This window comes from Pristiophorus japonicus, chromosome 12, assembly GCF_044704955.1.
Source record: "Pristiophorus japonicus isolate sPriJap1 chromosome 12, sPriJap1.hap1, whole genome shotgun sequence".
Classification (NCBI taxonomy): Eukaryota; Metazoa; Chordata; class Chondrichthyes; family Pristiophoridae; genus Pristiophorus; species Pristiophorus japonicus.
In genome coordinates, this window is record NC_091988.1 from 176,031,081 (window position 1) to 176,050,596 (window position 19,516).

Below are 19,516 nucleotides of genomic sequence, written 5' to 3' on the forward strand. Positions count from 1 at the left end.
TCCGTGTCTCTGAAGCATATATTAGGGCGGGTATCACTGCTGCTCTGCAGACCATGAGCTTGGTGCCAGGTTTGAGATACTGGGCTTCGAACACTCTTTTCCTCAGGCAGCCGAAGGCTGTACTGGCTCACTGAAGACCTTGTTGGACTTTGTCATTGATGTCTGTCCTTGCTTGATAGTAGGCTCCCGAGTTATGGGAAGTACCTTGGTATACATACCAGTGTTGGAAAGCTGAAGGGTGCAGGAAGGGAAGTAAATTTGGAAGAGGTTGCAGGATTAGTGTGGGGAGAGGCTGTGGAGAGGACAAGAATTTTAAATGTAATTCAGTAGGGAACAGGGAGCCAGTATAAGCCTGCAAGGTCAATGGGCAGATATGGACAGCTTTACTTTGGACAAGGGGAAGTTTGTAGAAGACCAGCAAAGAGAGCTTTGGCATAATCTGGTCTGCAGGGGACGAAAAAAACATGCAGAAAGTTTTAAGCGAGGGAGGGGATAATGCAGAGACAGGCAATGTTATACAGGTAGAAATTGCCCCGCGCCCGAAACGGGGCGCTCGCACCGCATTTGAGCCTCCGGTACTACCGATCTGGATGGGGTGGTATTGAGAGAGAAATTGTGTGGCTACGGAGTAGAGTTGCACCACAAAATTCCCCTCCGAGCTATTTGATGCAAACCATCTTGCTAATGTTGTAGCTGCTCGCTGGCCTTGTTAAAGGGCAGGTCTTGCAGCTGTGTCTTGAGTTCATTTTCACCTGCATCCGAGGAGACGGCCGCAAGGGGAGATTTGAGGAGGGCCAGGCGCTTCAGTGACCCAGAGCTCGAGACTCTAATCGAGGGTGTGGAGGGAAGGAGGCGGATACTCTTCCCTGAAAGTGGTGGGAGGCGAACTCGAGGCATCTTCACCGAAGCCTGGAGGGAGATAGCGGAGGACCTCCATTCACTAGTGAATGCCCAGACAATGCAGGAAAAGACTAACTGACATTCAAGTGATGAAAGTGAGTACATGTTCTCCTAACTCCTAACAATACATCTTCCACACTCTTCTTCACCTTAACTTGTTTCTCACCAACACTACACAGTAGCTGAAGTGCCTGTTGGTTGCTAGGCCTGTACGTGTGCACATACACAATGGAGGATGCCTTGCATCTGACATTCACAGCTGCATGTAATGGGCCCACACTGGCACTCATTGTCGGAGCCTCTTGAAACTGCTACTTACCAACCCTTCATTGCTTTGCAGGCCAAGGTGGCGCATAATGTGCCGACCAACAAACCACCGGTGGGGGCGAATCCCAAACTGTGCCATCACAGATCTTGAGCAGAGGGTGCAGCGGCTAGTGGGTGCGCATGTCGGTCGCCCTGTGGCTGCTAGTTGCTCTGATGGTGCTGGGGGCAGTATGGGTAAGTGAAGGCCTTTGTGCAATCCCATCTCTCCCTCACAGTGCAATGGCCTATTTGGCTATTGTTTATGCTTCTGTGCAAGCTGCTTGCTGCATGGTGCAATGCAGCTCCTCACCCTCACAGCACCCCTTCTCCTTTTTATGATTGCAGATGATACCACCCCCCAGTGTCATCATGAGCAACACAGACACCCTTGACGCGACTGGCAGCCACAGTCAGGAGGAAACACGACACCCTCGATGATCTTGGATGAGGAAGCTGGAGTGGCGGAGAGCTCTGCCTGTAACAGTGCCTCACTGATTCCTACAGTCCCACCCACCAGCTCAGATACTGGGAGTCCACGGTCAGGTATCTTCGATTCAGGAGAGGGGTCTGCACTGGGGCCTAGCGGGCTGCAGCATGGTGCAGGGCCAAGCGAACTTCGGGTGCCATCTCTCCAGAGGGCGAGAGCGCAGCTGAGTCCTGCTGAGGAGGACTCAGACGAGCCCATCGAGGTTGGGGCTTTTGAACAAAGGGTGGAGGCCATGCAATTGGAGCTCTTGGCGGCAATGCAAGGGATGCCCGAGAGGTGAGGAGCATGGAGGAGTCCGCCTCCCACATTGCGGACAGCTCTGCGTGCACCATGGGGACCATCATTGCCAGTGTGCAGATGATGGTGGAATCCCAGAGTGACTGTGCGGATCCAGCTGCGATGACATGTCTTTTGGCGGAGGTAACAGCTGCCATTGCAACACAGGCGCAAGGGAACGAGCGTGGCTATGCTTCTTTGGACAGGATGGCCGCTGCCCTGGAAGCTCAGAATGCTCTCATGCACTCTGGGCAACAGGGCATGGAGCGGCTGACTGCTGTTGTCTCTGATGGCTTCCAGAATGTGGCTGCTGTCATGCAGTCTCAGCTGGAGGCTACGCAAGATCTGACTGCTGTCACTGCGGCTGGGTCCACCACGATCCACCGGAGGCCTAACGGTGGCACCCCACTCCGCCTCCCTGTGTTCCAGCAGCTTGGTGGGGGAGGTGGCGTGCTGCCCCGGGGGAGTGGCACGGGCTCCTTGGACCAGGATACGATGTGGGCTCTCCGGTTCACTGCAGCCTTGAGCTGAGACCTGCCACTCTGCAATTGTTGCCAATCATGGAATCGCCCCAGACACTTCCAACTGAAGGCGCACAGGAGGATGCGGCCCAGTCTTCACCCAGTCCTTCCAGTGCTTGAGCTGGTTGAGCTGTAGCTTCCTCTACAGACATACAGAGGCCTTCCCAAAGCCATGAGGCAGCCACAGGGGACAAACTGCAGTGTAATAGGGATAATAAGGAGTTGCACAAGGGTGATAATTATGTGAATGTTTTGGAAACCCATTGTATGGTTTCTAATAAATCCTTATTTTCTGTTTGGAATTTGTGATCAAGGTCTCTCATTTTACTGTGCGGGAATGATGTGACAGGGATCACAGGTTGGCCCATGAACATGGCCAGATGCAGGCTCAACTGGGCGTTGAGTTATGTGAACCACGCAGCTATGAGATGGCATTGTGCTTCCCTTGTAGGGTCACGATAGTAATGCCGCCTTCTGCGTGACTGCCCACCCACATCCTGCTCCTCTTCCTCCTCCACAGGTGCTGCCTCGTCCTCCAATGGCTGCGCCCTCACGATGGCCAGGTTGTAGAGCATGCAGCACACCACCACTAATATGGAGACACACTCAACTGAGTACTGCAGCACACACCCCTGAGCAGACCAGGCAACGGAACCTCTGTTTGAGAATGCCAATAATGTGTTCGATGATGGTCCTGGTGGCCGTCAGACTCCCATTGTACACGACCTGCCCAACAGTTCTAGAGTTGCACAGAGGCGGCATGAGCCAAGTGCTCAGCGTCTAGCCCTCGTCACCCAGGAGCCAGCCGCAATCTTCATTGGGACCAGTGAAGAGGTGTAGCACACCGCTCTGGCGCAGTATGAAAGAGTCGTGGCTGCTGCAAGAAACTGAGCATCCACTTGCATAATCTTGCGGTTGTGGTCGCAAACGAGTTGAAGATTGAGGGAGAAGAAGCCCTTGCGGTTTCAGAATTGCTCGAGAGTTTGTTGGGGTGCCCTGAGAGCGACATGGGTGCAGTCAATGACTCCCCCTGGACCCTGGGGAAGCCTGCAATGTGCAGGAATGCAGTCGAGTGCTCCAATTGCTTGTCCCTGGTCATGGGGAAGGAGATGTAATCGGCCCCCCGCCTATACAGAGCATCTGTGACTTACCACATCGATATATGGGCTGCAAACTGTGAGATGGTGCACACGTCCACAATGGCAGCTTGGAAGGACCCAGTCGCATCAAATTTGGAGGCGATAGTCACCTTGAATGCCACGCTTAGGCTGTCCTCACCCGTGTCTGTGGCTCCAATTCTGGCTGCAGGAGATTTCAGAGCTCCGTCATGGCGTTCCTCCGAAATCTCAGTCTGCGCAGGCACTGATCATCATTCATATCCCTGTATGAGAATTGCTGGCGGAAGACCCTTTCTCGATATGGCCTGTCGCCCCCATGTCTGTGTGGCCATCTTGCTCTGTGAGGTGACTCATTGGCTTCTCCCTGTTGCTCTGCTGCCTCCTCCACCTCTGCAAGCTATTGCTGCCCAGCATCTGGCTCTGCTGCAGGCTGCCTCCTGGCCTGCTGGCCCTATATCTGGTGTTGAGGGTCCGCGTACCCCACCCTTGCTGAGGGCTTTCCTGTGGCAGCTCTCTTGCCTCCCTCTGTGGCTATCTCCCTGGCCCTCTCCATGCTGGACCGCCATGATGCCTGCGGCCCTTGCCCGCTGCCTCAGCAGCCGTTGCCCCCAGCGCCGCCACCTCCTCCGGAGTGGAGTAGCAGGCGATTTTTCATGGAATGGCCGCCGATAGCCCAATTATCCTGCCGCGATTTTCCAGCGGTGTGTATCACCGCACTGCTTCCCCACTTCCGCGGCGGTGATGGCCAGCACTCCTAAGTGAGTCATCACTGCGCAGACCGCCGAGGTCCCCGGCCGGAAGCATCATTGCTCTATAAAAGTTGTCCCACCGCTGGGCTTTGGCAAGAGTTTTTTTCGGGTGATGCATAGTTCCTGATGCACATCGCCAGAGTGCCTTAAAGGTGTGTTGCTTTCAGTCGATTTTGTGTCGCCGACTTTTTTGCCTTGCTTCACTAGCAGTGCAAGGATATAGTGTGTTGTGTATCTGTAAAGCATGCACTCCCATGTTCCGCCACCAGAGAGCGCATCCCCTGAAGTCCCAAGGGATCCCAGCATCTCTTGGGAGCACTGTATATAAGCCGGCCCCTAAGGCCTCTTCCTCACTCTGTAGTGCCTTGTTAAAGACTGAGGTCACTGTTACTTTAACCTCCCTGTGTGCAGCCTCATCTCTGTTAGGAACACAATAACTGGTGACGAGAATACGAATCCAACGCAAAGATACAGCAAACTGTGGGCAGCCTGGAGTAGTTCTCGGAGGGTGAGGACTGGGAAGCCTATGTCAAACGGCTAGACCAGTACTTTGTAGCCAATGAGCTAGACGGAGAAGGAAGCGCTGCACACAGTCCTCCTCACAGTCTGTGGGCCACCGACTTACAGCCTCATGAAGAATCTTCTGGCTCCGGTGAAACCCATAGATAAGTCTTATGAGGAGCTGTGTACACTGGGTCGGGAGCATCTGAACCCGAGGGAGAGTGTGCTGATGGCGAGGTATCGGTTCTACAGGCGCCAGCGATCTGAAGGTCAGGAAGTGTCGAGCTATGTCGCCGAGCTAAGGTGACTTGCAGGACAATGTGAGTTTGATGGCTACCTGGAGCAAATGCTCAGAGACCTTTTTGTACTGGGCATTGGCCACGAGACCATCCTACGCAAACTTTTGACTGTTGAGACAACGACCCTCAGTAAGGCCATTGCGATAGCACAGGTGTTTATGTCCACCAGTGATAACACCAAACAAATCTTACAGCGCACAAGTGCGAGCAATGTTCATAAATTAACTGGAACTGTTTTTGCGAGCAGAAATGTACAGGGCAGAAACCACGAGTCTGCAACTACCAGCAGGACTCAGATGATTCAGAGTCCCCAACAAAGGATGAATGCAAGGCAATTCACACCTTGTTGGCGTTGTGGAGGCTTCCATTCAGCCTATTCATGCCGCTTCAAAGGATATGTTTGCAAGAGCTGTGGAACAATGGGGCACCTCCAACAAGCTTGCAAACGAGCTGCATGCTCTGCAAAACCTGCTAACCACCACGTGGCAGAGGAAGATCGATCCATGGTGGATCAAAGCAATTTTGAGCCTGAGAGAGGAGGAGGCAGATGCTGAAGTACACGTGGTGCACACATTTTTCGACGAAATGTCCGCCTATAATGCTAAACATAAAATTGAATGGCTTACCCGTAGCCATGGAACTGGACACTGGCGCTAGCCCAATCCACCATGAGTAGAAAGATGTTTGAGAGACTGTGGTGCAACAAGGCATTCAGACCAGCCCTGAGCCCCATCCACACGAAACTGAGAACGTACACCAAAGAGCGTATCACTGTCCTGGGCAGCGCCATGGTCAAGGTCACCTACGAGGGCACAGTGCATGAACTGCCATTCTGGATTGTCCCGGGCAATGGCCCCACACTGCTTGGAAGGAGCTGGCTGGGCAAAATCCACTGGAACTGGGATGACATCCGAGCGCAATCACATGTTGATGAGACCTCATGTACCCAGGTTCTTAACAAATTTCCTTCCCTTTTTGAGCCAGGCATTGGAAACTTTTCCGGGCGAAGGTGCGGATCCACTTGGTCCCAGAGGCACGACCCATTCACCACAAGGCACGAGTGGTACCTCACATGATGAGGGATAGAGTGGAAATCGAGCTGGACAGGCTGCAACGCAAGGGCATCATCTCCCCATTGGAATTCAGCGAGTGGGCCAGCCCGATTGTTCCAGTACTCAAAAGTGATGACACAGTCAGGATTTGCGGTGATTATAAAGTAACTATTAATCGTTTCGCGCTACAGGACCAATACCCGCTACCTAAGACAGATGACCTATTTGCGACGCTGGCAGGAGGCAAGACCTTCACCAAGCTCGACCTGATTTCGGCCTACATGACGCAGGAGCTGGAGGAGTCTTCGAAGGGCCTCGTCTGCATCAACACGCACAAGGGACTGTTCATCTACAACAGATGCCTGTTTGGAATTCGGTCGGCTGCAGCGATCTTCCAGAGAAACATGGAGCGCCTACTCAAGTCGGTACCACACACAGTGGTCTTTCAGGATGACATATTGGTCACGGGACGGGACACCGTCGAGCACCTACAAAACCTGGAGGAGGTCCTCCAGCGACTGGATCGCGAAGGGCTGCAGCTGAAGAGGTCGAAATGCGTCTTCATGGTAACAGAAGTGGAGTTTTTGGGGAGAAAGATCACGGCGGATGGTATTCGGCCCACAGACGCCAAGACAGAGGCTATCAGGAACACGCCCAGGCCACACAACGTCACGGAGCTGCGGTTGTTCCTGGGACTCCTCAACTATTTTGGTAACTTCCTACCGGGGTTAAGCACCCTTTTAAAGCCCCTACATGTGTTATTGCGTAAAGGTGAGAGCTGGGTATGGGGAAAGAACCAAGTAATTGCTTTTGAGAAAGCCAGAAACATTTTATGCTCCAACAAGATGCTTGTATTGTACAACCCGTGTAAAAGACTTGTGCTAGCATGTGACACATCGTCGTATGGAGTCGGGTGTGTATTACAACAAGCTAACGTTGCGGAGAAGTTGCAACCTGTCGCCTATGCTTCCAGGAGCTTGTCTAAGGCTGAAAGGGCCTACATCATGATTGAGAAAGAGGCATTAGCGTGTGTGTTTGGGGTAAAGAAAATGCATCAGTACCTATTTGGCCTCAAATTTGAGCTGGAAACCGATCACAAGCCTCTCACATCCCTGCTCCCTGAAAACAAGGGGATAAATACTAATGCCTCAGCCCGCATACAAAGGTGGGCACTCGCGCTATCAGCATATAACTATACCATCCGCCACAGGCCAGACACCGAGAACTGGGGTGGAAATGGGGCAGCCTGCAAACTTGTTGATGGTGGCACAGCCCGCAGACTTGTTGATGGTCATGGAAGCGTTTGAAATGATAAATCATCTGTCACAGCCCGCCAGATTAGGACTTGGACCAGCCAAGATCTTCTGCTGTCCCGAGTAAAAAAAACTGTGTACTGCATGGGAGCTGGGCCAACATCCCCGTTGAAATGCAAGAGCCAATCAAGCCGTTCCAGCAGCGAAAGGACGAGCTGTCCATTCAGGCAGACTGCCTGTTGTGGGGTAACCGCGTAGTGCTACCAAAAAAGGGCAGGGAGACGTTCATCTCAGATCTCCACAGCACACACCCAGGTATAGTAATGATGAAAGCGATAGCCAGATCCCACGTGTGGTGGCCCGGTATCGACTCTGACTTAGAGTCCTGTGTACGGCAATGAAGCGTATGTGCTCAGTTGAGCAACGCACCCAGAGAGGCACCACTAAGTTTGTGGTCCTGGCCCTCCAGACCATGGTCGAGGATCCATTTCGACTATGCGGGCCCGTTTCTCGGTAAAATGTTACTGGTGGCGGTGGATGCTTTTTCAAAATGGATTGAGTGTGAAATAATATCGGGAAGCACCGCCACCGCCATTGAAAGCCTGAGGGCCATGTTTGCCACCCACGGCCTGCCTGACATACTGATCAGTGACAACGGGCCATGTTTCACCAGTGCTGAATTTAAAGAATTCATGATCCACAATGGGATCAAACATGTCACCTCGGCCCCGTTTAAACCAGCCTCCAATGGGCAGGCAGAGCGGGCAGTACAAACCATCAAACAGAGCTTTAAACGAGTCTCAGAAGGCTTACTCCAAACCCGACTGTCCAGACTACTTGCTCAGCTACCGCACGAGGCACCACTCGCTGAGCTATTCTTGAAAAGGACACTTAAAACCAGACTCTCGCTGGTTCACCCCAACCTGCATGATCAGGTAGAGAGCAGGCAGCAGCAACAAAATGTAAATGATCGTCACGCCACTGTGTCACAGGAAATTGATCTGAATGACCCTGTGTATTTGCTAAACTATGGACATGGTCCCAAGTGGATCGCGGGCATGGTGACAGCTAAAGAAGGGAATAGGGTGTTTGTAGTCAAACTAGACAATAGACAAATTTGCAGAAAGTACCTGCACCAAACGAGGCTGCGGTTCACAGACTGCCCTGAACAACCCACAGCAGACACCACCTTTTTCGAGCCCACAACACACACCCAATGGATCAACGACACCACGTCAGACCAGGAAATCGAACCCATCACGCCCAACAGCCCAGCAAATCCAGGCTCACCTAGCAGCCCTGCAGGGCCAACAGCACGCCAGCCCAGCGAGGGCACAGCCAACACACCAGAACAGATATTTGTACCGAGGCGGTCCACCAGGGAAAGAAAGGCTCCCGACCGCCTCACCTTGTAAATAGTTTTCACTTTGACTTTGTGGGGGGGAGTGATGTGTATCTGTAAAGCATGTTCCGCCACCAGGGAGCGCATCCCCTGAAGTCCCAAGGGATCCCAGCATCTCTTGGGAGCACTGTATATAAGCCGGCCCCTAAGGCCTGTTTCTCACTCTGGACTGTCTTAATAAAGACTGAGGTCACTGTTATTTTAACCTCCCTGTGTGCAGCCTCATCTGTGTTAGGAACACAATGCAGTGCGTGCTGGAAGCACCTCCCGCCTGCAGAGCAGAGAGCCGACTTCGAGGAGGCTGGGCTTGTGGAGGGCTTTGAAATGGGGGCAGTGCTGGCAGGCCGATTTGCGGTGGTAACAGACCTTAAGGAGGGGGGCAATTTTGGCCCAATTTTGTCTTGGTGATGAAGGCGATGTATGGTTTGAACGGCAGTTCAGCTCCACTCAGGGTACTATGATTTCGCCTGATCTTGTCCAGCCTGATTGACTGGTTAGACAACAGAATGAAGTCATTGGCAAGGAAACAGTTTACGGTATGTGCCAAGAACAATAGATTAAGTCTTCTCAAATTTTCAGCTGAAGGAAATTGTAACTCGACCATGGTAAGGTGACCATATGCTCCCGTTTTCCGGGCACTGTCACCAGATTAGGGACGGTGTCCCGAGGCAAACAATGTGCCCGGAAGAGACGCCTGTTCTGGAAACACATTATCTATTATCACAAGTACGGTTGATGTTTCAACAATTCTGGTCGTGACGTGCTGAAGGCATCGCCCACCATGTCGTCAAACCGGAGTGACTGACGATTGATGGTGGAACTGACCAATCAAAGCAGGGGGAAATTGAGCTGCATCTACATCATAAATAAATTAGATGAATAAAGTGCAGGCAGACGTGGAATGGAGCAAAGACAGTGTGCCAAATTTAAGAAAGTAAGTTTATTTAACCAGTATCTTTTAAGTACTTTTCTAAGCATTAGTAAATAAACAAAATCTGTGTGTCTTGCGCACGTTTCGTTTGCTCTGTGAAAACCCGGCAGGTGTACCTGGCAGGGGTTCACCAAATGATGCCAGGAAGATAAGGACTAACTATTACTGCCTGGCTGTATAGCCTCCTCCGGGTAACCCGAGGTCGAAAGCAGCCTAGACTCAGTCAGCTTCTTGCATTGCACTTCACATTTTTTTTCAGTTTTGTTTCCTCCCCAGATTCGTAGCCATCCGGTGTCACAGGCTTCCTTTCCCCGGTTATAAACAAGGCCCAGGAGCAGCCTCTCCCCCCCAGGCCCGGTGGACGCGTGTCTCTTCCTTTCCCTCCCCGGACTCATTGTCACCACAATCCCTTAAATATCAGCTGATCCAGGTCTAGCCCCGGAGGGTGAGGGGCCGGGAGAGAGGGAGAGTGTGATGGAATTTGATTTAACAACACTTAGCATGGCTGCTGTGTATCACTACTCAACATTTAGCTTCCTCAACTGGCTGGAGTGGGGCTCCCACATTGGGTGCACGAATGTTGAATTCACAAGAATTATGTTTAACTCCGAGTCATCATGAAAACCAAAAAAAAAGAGTAACGGTTTCTAAGTTGTAAAATAGTTTAAGAAATGGCCACAAAAAATGCCTGATTTTGAGTGGACTAACTCTGTTCTTAATTATTCTTGAAGCGGGGACTAGAAATTACTGTTGGAAATATTAGTGGATAAAGTGGATAACATGGTTACTTGAAATTTCTCTGGCCACTATTTTAACAGGGATATTAATCCATTTAAAATAACCTGGTTAATACAGCATTAAAATAGTGGACAGATGACTCTAGCTAAAGTGAAAGTTTGGGCGAGACAACTAGTTGGTAATCACTTATGACTCGGGCTTTTTCAGTGCGTTTTCTCAGGCCTAACACAAACAACAGCTGCCAAAGGCAAGATCATACTTCCTATTAGTTGAAGTGAGGCCTTGTAATATGGGAGCATGCCCTTGGTGAACAATATTTATTGCCTCCGGATTTCCGCCTGGTATTCCTATAAGGTACCTATTTCCCTGCACTTAATATTTCACCCGAGGCACAGAAGACTGAACTACCAAGTGTGTTAAGTCCTGACTCTAATGTACTGACTTACATGAGACACATGCTTTAGTCAAGGTCACTCAGGACCTGCACCTTTAATTCCAGCTCTCCAGTGCTGCACTTGCCGCAAGACCTCCCTTTATATACCTCAGTGGTAAGGTATGCTTATTGTTACAGGTCATATCCAGTTACAGTCATGTACAGCATGGTAAGATACAGTTATATACAGTAATGTGAGATACATGACATCACCCTCCCCCAAGGTCTTATTGCCTTTATAGATTCAGTCTCTCAGGTGGTCTGCGCTCTCGCGTGGAGCGTCTTAGTTGTGGTTCAGTTGTTTGCCTTGGTGCTGTTTTTTGTTCGGTGTGATTGCTGGTATCTCGCCTGGGTTGTCTGTTGAGACTGCCCTTTCCTCAGGTTGTTCCACCTGTCTATCCACCAGGTGTGGTGTGAGTTCCACATTGTAGTCTGCCTCTGGTTCTTCAGTGTTATCAGTGAATCTACTTTTTACTTAATCTACATGCCTCCGGCAGGTTTGGCCGTTGTCCATTTGTACAACCAGTAGCCGGTTTCCTTCTTTGTTACTGTCCCTGCAAGCCATTTGGGACCCCGGCCATAGTTTAGCACAAACACTTTGTCCCCTATCTCATTCCACCTCCCCCTCGAATTTCGGTCATGGTACTCAGTTAGCTTTTGACGCTTAGCCTCAACAATTTCATGCATGTCTGGGAGGATTAACGAGAGCCTGGTCTTTAAGGTTCTTTTCATCAATAGTTGCACGGGGGGAATCCCAGTCAACGAATGCGGACGAGATCTGTATGCCAGCAGCAGTCGCGACAGGCAGCTCTGCAGCGTGGGAGCTTGGATTCTGAGCATGCCTTGTTTAATGATCTGTACTGCTCGTTCCGCCTGGCCATTGAAGGCCGGCTTGAAAGGTGCCGTCTTAATGTGATTTATACTGTGGTTAACTATAAAATCGTGAAATTCTGCGCTGGTGAAGCACGGACCATTATCACTGACCAATATGTCAGGAATGCCGTGCGTTGCAAACATGGTTCTAAGGCTCGCCACAGTGGTGGAGGTGGTGCTCGAGTTTAAAATGGTGCACTTGATCCATTTTGAAAATGCATCAACGACTACGAAGAACATTTTGCCCATGAATGGGCCCGCATAGTCTACATGCACCCGCGACCACGGTTTGGTGGGCCAGGGCCAGGGGCTTAGGGGGGCCTCCCTGGGGGCATTACTGAGTTTGATACAATGGTGTACCAAAGGACGCAGAGCTCCAAGTCCGCGTCAATGCCAGGCCACCAGACATGAGATCTGGCTATGGCCTTCATAAGGACGATGCCCGGGTGCTCGCGATGGAGTTCCCGGACAAACACCTCCCTGCCTCGTAAGGGTATAACTACTCGGCTGCCCCACATCAGGCAGTCTGCCTGTAGTGAGAGTTCATGCATGCGCCTATGGAAGGGTTTGACCTCCTCGGGGCAGGCATCGTGAGCCTCTGCCCAGTCACCGGTTAAAACGCATCTTTTAACTAGAGATAACATGGGGTCGCTGGTCGTCCAGGCTCTGATTTGGCGAGCCACCATGGGCGAACCTGTGGATTCAAAGGCATTGATTGCCATGACCATCTCACAGTCCTGTTCGTCGGACCCTTCTGTGGTCGCCAGGGGTAGCCTGCTAAGCGTGTCGGCACAGTTGTCTCTGCCTGGTCTGTGCCTTATCGTGTAGTCGTAAGCCGCCAACATGAGAGCCCACCGCTGAATGCGCACCAAGGCGCTGGCATTGACTGCCTTGCACTCTGATAGTAGGGACGTGAGGGGTTTGTGGTCGGTTTCTAACGCAAACTTAGCCTCAGAAAGGTATTGGTGCATCTTTTTGACACCGTATACGCACGCGAGCGCCTCCTTCTCAACCATACCGTACCCGCGCTCCGCCCGCAAAAGTGACCTGGAGGCATAAGCAACGGGCTGCAATTTACCCGCATCATTGATGTGCTGTAAAACGCACCCGACCCCGTATGCTGACGCATCACACGAAAGGACTAACTTTTTACCTGGGTCAAAAAAGGCTAAAACACTCCTGGAACATAGACGGTTGCGTGCCTTATTGAAGGCGTGTTCTTGGGCGTCCCCCCAAAACCAATCGCACCCCTTCCTGAGTAGCACGTGGAGAGGCTCCAGCAGCGTGTTCAAGTTCTGCATAAAGTTTCCAAAGTAATTGAGTAGCCCGAGAAAGGCGCGCAGTTCTGAGACATTCCGGGGCCTGGGTGCCAGGCGAATCGCTTCGGTTTTGGTTCGGTTGGGTGGATTCCATCAGCGGCAATCCTTCTGCCCAAAAATTCAACCTCAGTCGCGAGAAACAGACACTTGGATTTCTTAACTCTTAGGCCTACCCGATCCAATCGACTTAGTACTTCCTCAAGATTGCGGAGATGAGAGTCTGTGTCCCTGCCCGTGATGAGTATGTCATCTTGAAACACAACCGTCCCTGGGATGGACTTGAGCAGACTCTCCATGTTGCGCTGGAATAGAGCAGCTGCCGACCTGATGCCGAATGGACATCGATTGTACACAAAAAGGCCTCGATGTGTGTTGGTGTGGAAGAGTAGTTATCATGTCGGTTTTCTTCAAACACGGAGATGACACAGCAGTCATTAATAAATCTGTAAAAAATTAATGACATGGGCAGTGATATGAAGAAAGATTTTCTGAATAGGCTGTATAGGCAGTGGGTACATTCCTGAACAGTGCTATTATATTACTTATAAACAATGTTTGAATGCACTTCAATAGTGTGATGTCACATCCATGGTAATTATATGCACATTTATTTTGCATTTGTGGTGTATATGTGCAACTGTTCAGATATAGACTGCTGAAAAAAATTTGTTTCACTACGCTGCACAATCTACATTTTCCATCGTGGCTACTTTGTTGTGCTCCCACCCTGTGTGTCCCTAGATTTGGTTTAGAAAATATGGTCACCCTACACCACGGGGAAGCAAATAGATAAATATAAGGGTGATTGGAAGGCAGTATACAATTGGAAGTTGAGCAGGATGGAACAGAGTGAGGTGCACGAATGAGAAGACAACAAGATGTGATTTAGCAATCGGAGCTTCACTGTTGCTGTGATGATTTGGGCAAGGCAAACAATGGAACAAGTAATCAAGTGGGGAAGCTCCGGTGAGGGGGAAGGAATCACCAGCCATGAGCCACGCTCATGTCAATTGCAGGATGACAAAAGATTCCCTCACAAAGCGAAGCATGGTGAGGGACTGGTTTGCAAAGGAGTATATCATCTAGAGGGTGATACAGCGTGGGCAATAAAAGTAAATCTGCCAGAAGATCATGGGGAGGGCAGATGAAGAGGTCAGAGGGATAGAAAGGAGGTTTGGAGAGATTAATCCACGAGAAACAGACAAGTGTGATGACTGCCAGGAGTAGAGGGTGAGGCAGTTGGGATTTCCACTCTGGGAAAGCAAGTGACAGGTGCCATTGTGGCATAGTAATGCATACCAAGTGGGGCTGTGGGCTTGTTCAGGAGGGATTGAAACCTGGGATGGCAGCGAGAAAATGTAGGCTGGGAAATGGTGGCAAGAGGGAGGAATGATATTGGAAAAGAGAAAGGGGGCATAGCTGGATGAGAAGTAGAGGAGTAGAGAGCATGGTCCGCAATGGCCAGAAAGGAAGAATGGGGGAGTGAGGGTCTGGGTCTGGAGCAGTAGTCAAAATGGACTCAGATGGAAACCTATACTATATGGACCAGTAGGAGAGATGTCATCATCACAGGCAGTCCCTCAGAATCGAGGAAGACTTGTTTCCACTCTTAGCATGAGTTATTAGGTGGCTGTACAGTCCAATAGGAGAACCACAGTCTCTGTCACAGGTGGGACAGATAGTCATTGAAGAAAAGGATGGGTGGGACTGGTTTGCCGCATGCTCCTTCCGCTGCCTGCGCTTGATTTCTGCATGCTCTCGGCGACGAGGAGCTCAGCGCCCTCCCGAATGCACTTCCTCCACTTAGGGCGGTCTATGGCCAGGGACTCCCAGGTGTCAGTGGGGATGTTGCACTTTATCAGGGAGGCTTTGAGGGTGTCCTTGTCATGTTTCCTCTGCCCGCCTTTGGCTCATTTGCCATGGATGAGTTCTGAATAGATCCTGCAAATCCCCTGGGAGGACAGACGCACAAACGTTAGCATCCTCATCCAGGCCAATATCCCCAGCATTGAAGCACTGACCACACTCGATCAGCTCCACTGGGCAGGCCATGTAGTTCACATACCAGACAGGAGACTCCCAAAGGAGAGACGTAGGCATGATGAGGAAGGTGTATTTAGGGTAGTGACTGACAGAAGAGGTGATAACCAGACCAAATTATATGACCTATCTTGAGGGGAAAGGGGATAATAGTTTTCCAAAACCAACCACAAAATAATTAATTAAATGTTTGCAGCAATCCTTAAAAAAACTCGCAAACCAGTGCTGTTTATCTTTATCCTTCCCATAGTTGACAGACACTCAAGACCTTCTCTAACAAGCGCTACTGAATACCAAGGATCAATCTCCAACCTGGTATATCTTGCTACATATACACAGTTTTTAAAAAGGCAACCAATTAATATTAAAATACATACCTAGGTAAAAGAATATATATAAAATGAAGGCTGCTCGTTTATGAACAGTTAAGGCCACCAGTTTACAGTTTTCACAAAGTGAAGAATTGCTGAATTCAAACTTCAAAACAACAATAAAAATCCAAAAATACCAAGTAGCAAAAATGGAATTTGACTTATTTGGTTACTTTAAATCATTGGCCCTGATAAGGCAATGTGCATTACCTGGCGTAACACCCCTATTATTATAAAGCAGTGTATCAGCGGAGTCACCAGAGGACATCTGCTAATACCTGTATACATAAAGAATAAGAAATTTGTTGTGTATCTGTAAAGCATGCACTCCCATGTTCCGCCACCAGGGAGCGCATCCCCTGAAGTCCCAAGGGATCCCAGCATCCCTTGGGAGCACTGTATATAAGCCGGCCCCTAAGGCGTGTTCCTCACTCTGGAGTATCTTAATAAAGACTGAGATCACTGTTACTTTAACCTCCCTGTGTGCAGTCTCATCTGTGTTAGGAACACAATAACTGGCGACAAGCATACGAATCCAAGGCAAAGATGCAGCAAACGTTGGGCATCTTGGAAAAGTTCTCGGAGAGGGAGGACTGGGAAGCCTATGTCGAATGGCTAGACCAGTACTTTGTAGCCAATGAGCTGGACGGAGAAGGGAGCGGTCCTCCTCACAGTCTGCGGGCCACCGACCTACAGCCTCATGAAGAATCTTCTGGCTCCGGTGAACCCCACAGATAAGTGGCATGAGGAGCTGTGTACACTGGTTCGGGAGCATCTTAACCCGAGGGAGAGCGTGCTGATGGCGAGGTATCGGTTCTACACGCGGCAGCGATCTGAAGGTCAGGAAGTGGCGAGATACGTCACTGAGCTAAGGCGACTTGCAGGACAATATGAGTTTGATGGCTACCTGGAGCAGATGCTCAGAGACTTTTTTGTGCTAGGCATTGACCAAGAGACCATCCTACGCAAACTTTTGACTGTTGAGACACCGACCCTCAGTAAGGCCATTGCGATAGCACAGGCGTTTATGTCCACCAGTGATAACACCAAGACAAATCTCTCAGCACACAAGTGCGAGCAATGTTCATCAATTAACTGGAACTGAGTTTGCGAGCAGAAATGTACAGAGCAGAAACGACGAGTCTGCAACTGCCAGCAGGCCTCAGGTGACCCAGATGATTCGGAGTCCGCAACAAAGGATGAATGCAAGGCAATTCACTCCTTGTTGGCGTTATGGAGGCTTCCATTCAGCCTATTCATGCCGCTTCAAAGGGTATGTTTGCAAGAGCTGTGGAACAATGGGGCACCTCATACAAGCTTGCAGACGAGCTGCAAGCTCTGCAAAACCTACTAACCACCACGTGGCAGAGGAAGATCAGTCCATGGTGGATCAAAGCAATTTTGAGCCTCAGAGAGAGGAGGCAGATGCTGAAGTACACGGGGTACACACATTTTCAACGAATTGTCCACCTATAAAGATAAATGTAAAATGGAATGGCTTACCCGTAGCCATGGTGCTAGCCAATCCATCATGAGTAAAAAGATGTTTGAGAGACACTGGTGCAACAAGGCACTCAGACCAACCCTGAGCCCCATCCACATGAAACTGAGAACGTACACTAAAGAGCTCATTACTGTCCTGGGCAGCGCCATGGTCAAAGTCACCTACGAGGGCACGGTGCATGAACTGCCACTCTGGATTGTCCCGGGCGATGGCCCCACACTGCTTGGAAGGAGCTGGCTGGGCAAAATCCACTGGAACTGGGATGACATCCGAGCGCAATCACATGTCGATGAGGCCTCATGTACCCAGGTTCTGAACAAATTTCCTTCCCTTTTTGAGCCAGGCATTGGAATCTTTTCCAGGGCGAAGGTGCGGATCCACTTGGTCCCAGAGGCACAACCCATTCACCACAAGGCGCGAGCTGTACCTCACATGATGAGAGAGTGGAAATCAAGCTGGACAGGCTGCAACGCAAGGGCATCATCTCTCCAGTGGAATTCAGCGAATGGGCCAGCCCGATTGTTTCAGTACTCAAAAGTGATGGCATGGTCAGGATTTGCGGTGATTATAAAGTAACTATTAATCATTTCTCACTACAGGACCAATACTCGCTACCTAAGGCAGACGACCTATTTGCAACGCTGGCGGGAGGCAAGACTTTCACCAAGCTCGACCTGACTTCGGCCTACATGATGCAGGAGCTGGAGGAGTCTTCGAAGGGCCTCGCCTGCACCAACACGCACAAGGGACTGTTCATCTACAACAGATGCCCGTTTGGAATTCAGTCGGCTGCAGCGACCTTCCAGAGAAACATGGAGAGCCTACTCAAGTTGGCACCACGCACGGTGGTTTTTTTGGGGCAACATATTGGTCACGGGACGGGACACGGTCGAGCACCTACAAAACCTAGAGGAGGTCCTCCAGCAACTGGATCGCATAGGGCTGCGGCTGAAGAGGTCGAAATGCGTCTTCATGACAACAGAAGTTGAGTTTTTGGGGAGAAAGATCACGGCGGATGGCATTCGGCCCACAGACGCCAAGACAGAGGCTATCAGGAACGTGCCCAGGCCACAGAACGTCACGAAGCTGCGGTCGTTCCTGGGACTCCTCAACTATTTTGGTAACTTTCTACCAGGGTTAAGAACCCTCTTCGAGCCCCTACATGTGTTATTGCATAAAGGTGAGAACTAGATATGGGAAAAAAAAACAAGTAATTGCTTTTGATAAAGTCAGAAACATTTTATGCTCCAATAAACTGCTTGTATTGTATAACCCGTGTAAAAGACTTGTGCTAGCATGTGATGCATCGTCATACGGAGTCGGGTGTGTATTACAACAAGCTAACATTGCAGGGACGTTGCAAACTGTCGCCTATGCCTCCAGGAGCTTGTCTAAGGCCGAGAGGGCCTACAGCATGATTGAGAAAGAGGCATTAGCGTGTGTGTTCGGGGTAAAGAAAATGCATCAGTACTTGTTTGGCCTCAAATTTGAGCTGGAAACCGATCACAAGCTCCTCATATCCCTGTTCGCTGAAAACAAGGGGATAAATACTAATGCCTCAGCCGCATACAAAGGTGGGCACTCGCGCTATCAGCATATAACTATACAATCTGTCACAGGCCAGGCACCGAGAACTGTGTGGATGCTCTGTCGGCTACCATTGCCCACCACGGGGGTGGAAATGGCACAGCCTGCAAATTTGTTGATGGTGGCGCAGCCCGCAGACTTGTTGATGGTCATGGAAGCGTTTGAAAATGATAAATCACCTATCACGGCCCGCCAGATTAGGACTTAGACCAGCCAAGATCCTCTGCTGTCCCTAGTAAAAAAAACTGTGTACTGCATGGGAACTGGGCCAGTATCCCCATTGAAATGCAAGAGCCAATCAAGCCGTTCCAGCGGCAAAAGGACGAGCTGTGTCCATTCAGGCAGACTGCCTGTTGTGGGGTAACCGCGTAGTGCTACCCAAAAAGGGCAGGGAGACGTTCATCTCGGATCTCCACAGCACACACCCGGGTATAGTAATGATGAAAACGATATACACATCCCACGTGTGGTGGCCCAGTATTGACTCTGACTTAGAGTCCTGTGTACGGCAATGCAGCATGTGTGTTCAGTTGAGCAACGCTCCCAGAGAGGCACCACTAAGTTTTTGGTCCTGGCCCTCCAGACCATGGTCGAGGATCCATGTCGACTATGCGGGCCCGTTTCTCGGTAAAATGTTCCTGGTGGTGGTGGATGCTTTTTCAAAATGGATTGAATGTGAAATAATGTCGGGAAGCACCGCCACTGCCATCATTGAAAGCCTGAGGGCCATGTTTGCCACCACGGCCTGCCTGACATACTGATCAGTGACAATGGGCCATGTTTCACCAGTGCCGAATTTAAAGAATTCATGACACACAATGGGATCAAACATGTCACCTCAGCCCCGTTTAAACCA

At 50.4% G+C, this 19,516-nt stretch overlaps 1 protein-coding gene across 1 annotated transcript in view; it reads left to right on the plus strand.

The window, feature by feature from the left end:
• Positions 1–9,763: 9,763 nt before the first annotated feature.
• The window catches only part of tm9sf4 (transmembrane 9 superfamily protein member 4), a 96,046-nt gene continuing 86,293 nt past the window's right edge, over positions 9,764–19,516 (plus strand). The window contains exon 1 of the mRNA XM_070896187.1: positions 9,764–9,798. Within this exon, the coding sequence (XP_070752288.1) occupies positions 9,766–9,798 (33 nt within the window). The 5' untranslated portion in view covers positions 9,764–9,765. The remainder of the gene's footprint in view (positions 9,799–19,516) is intronic.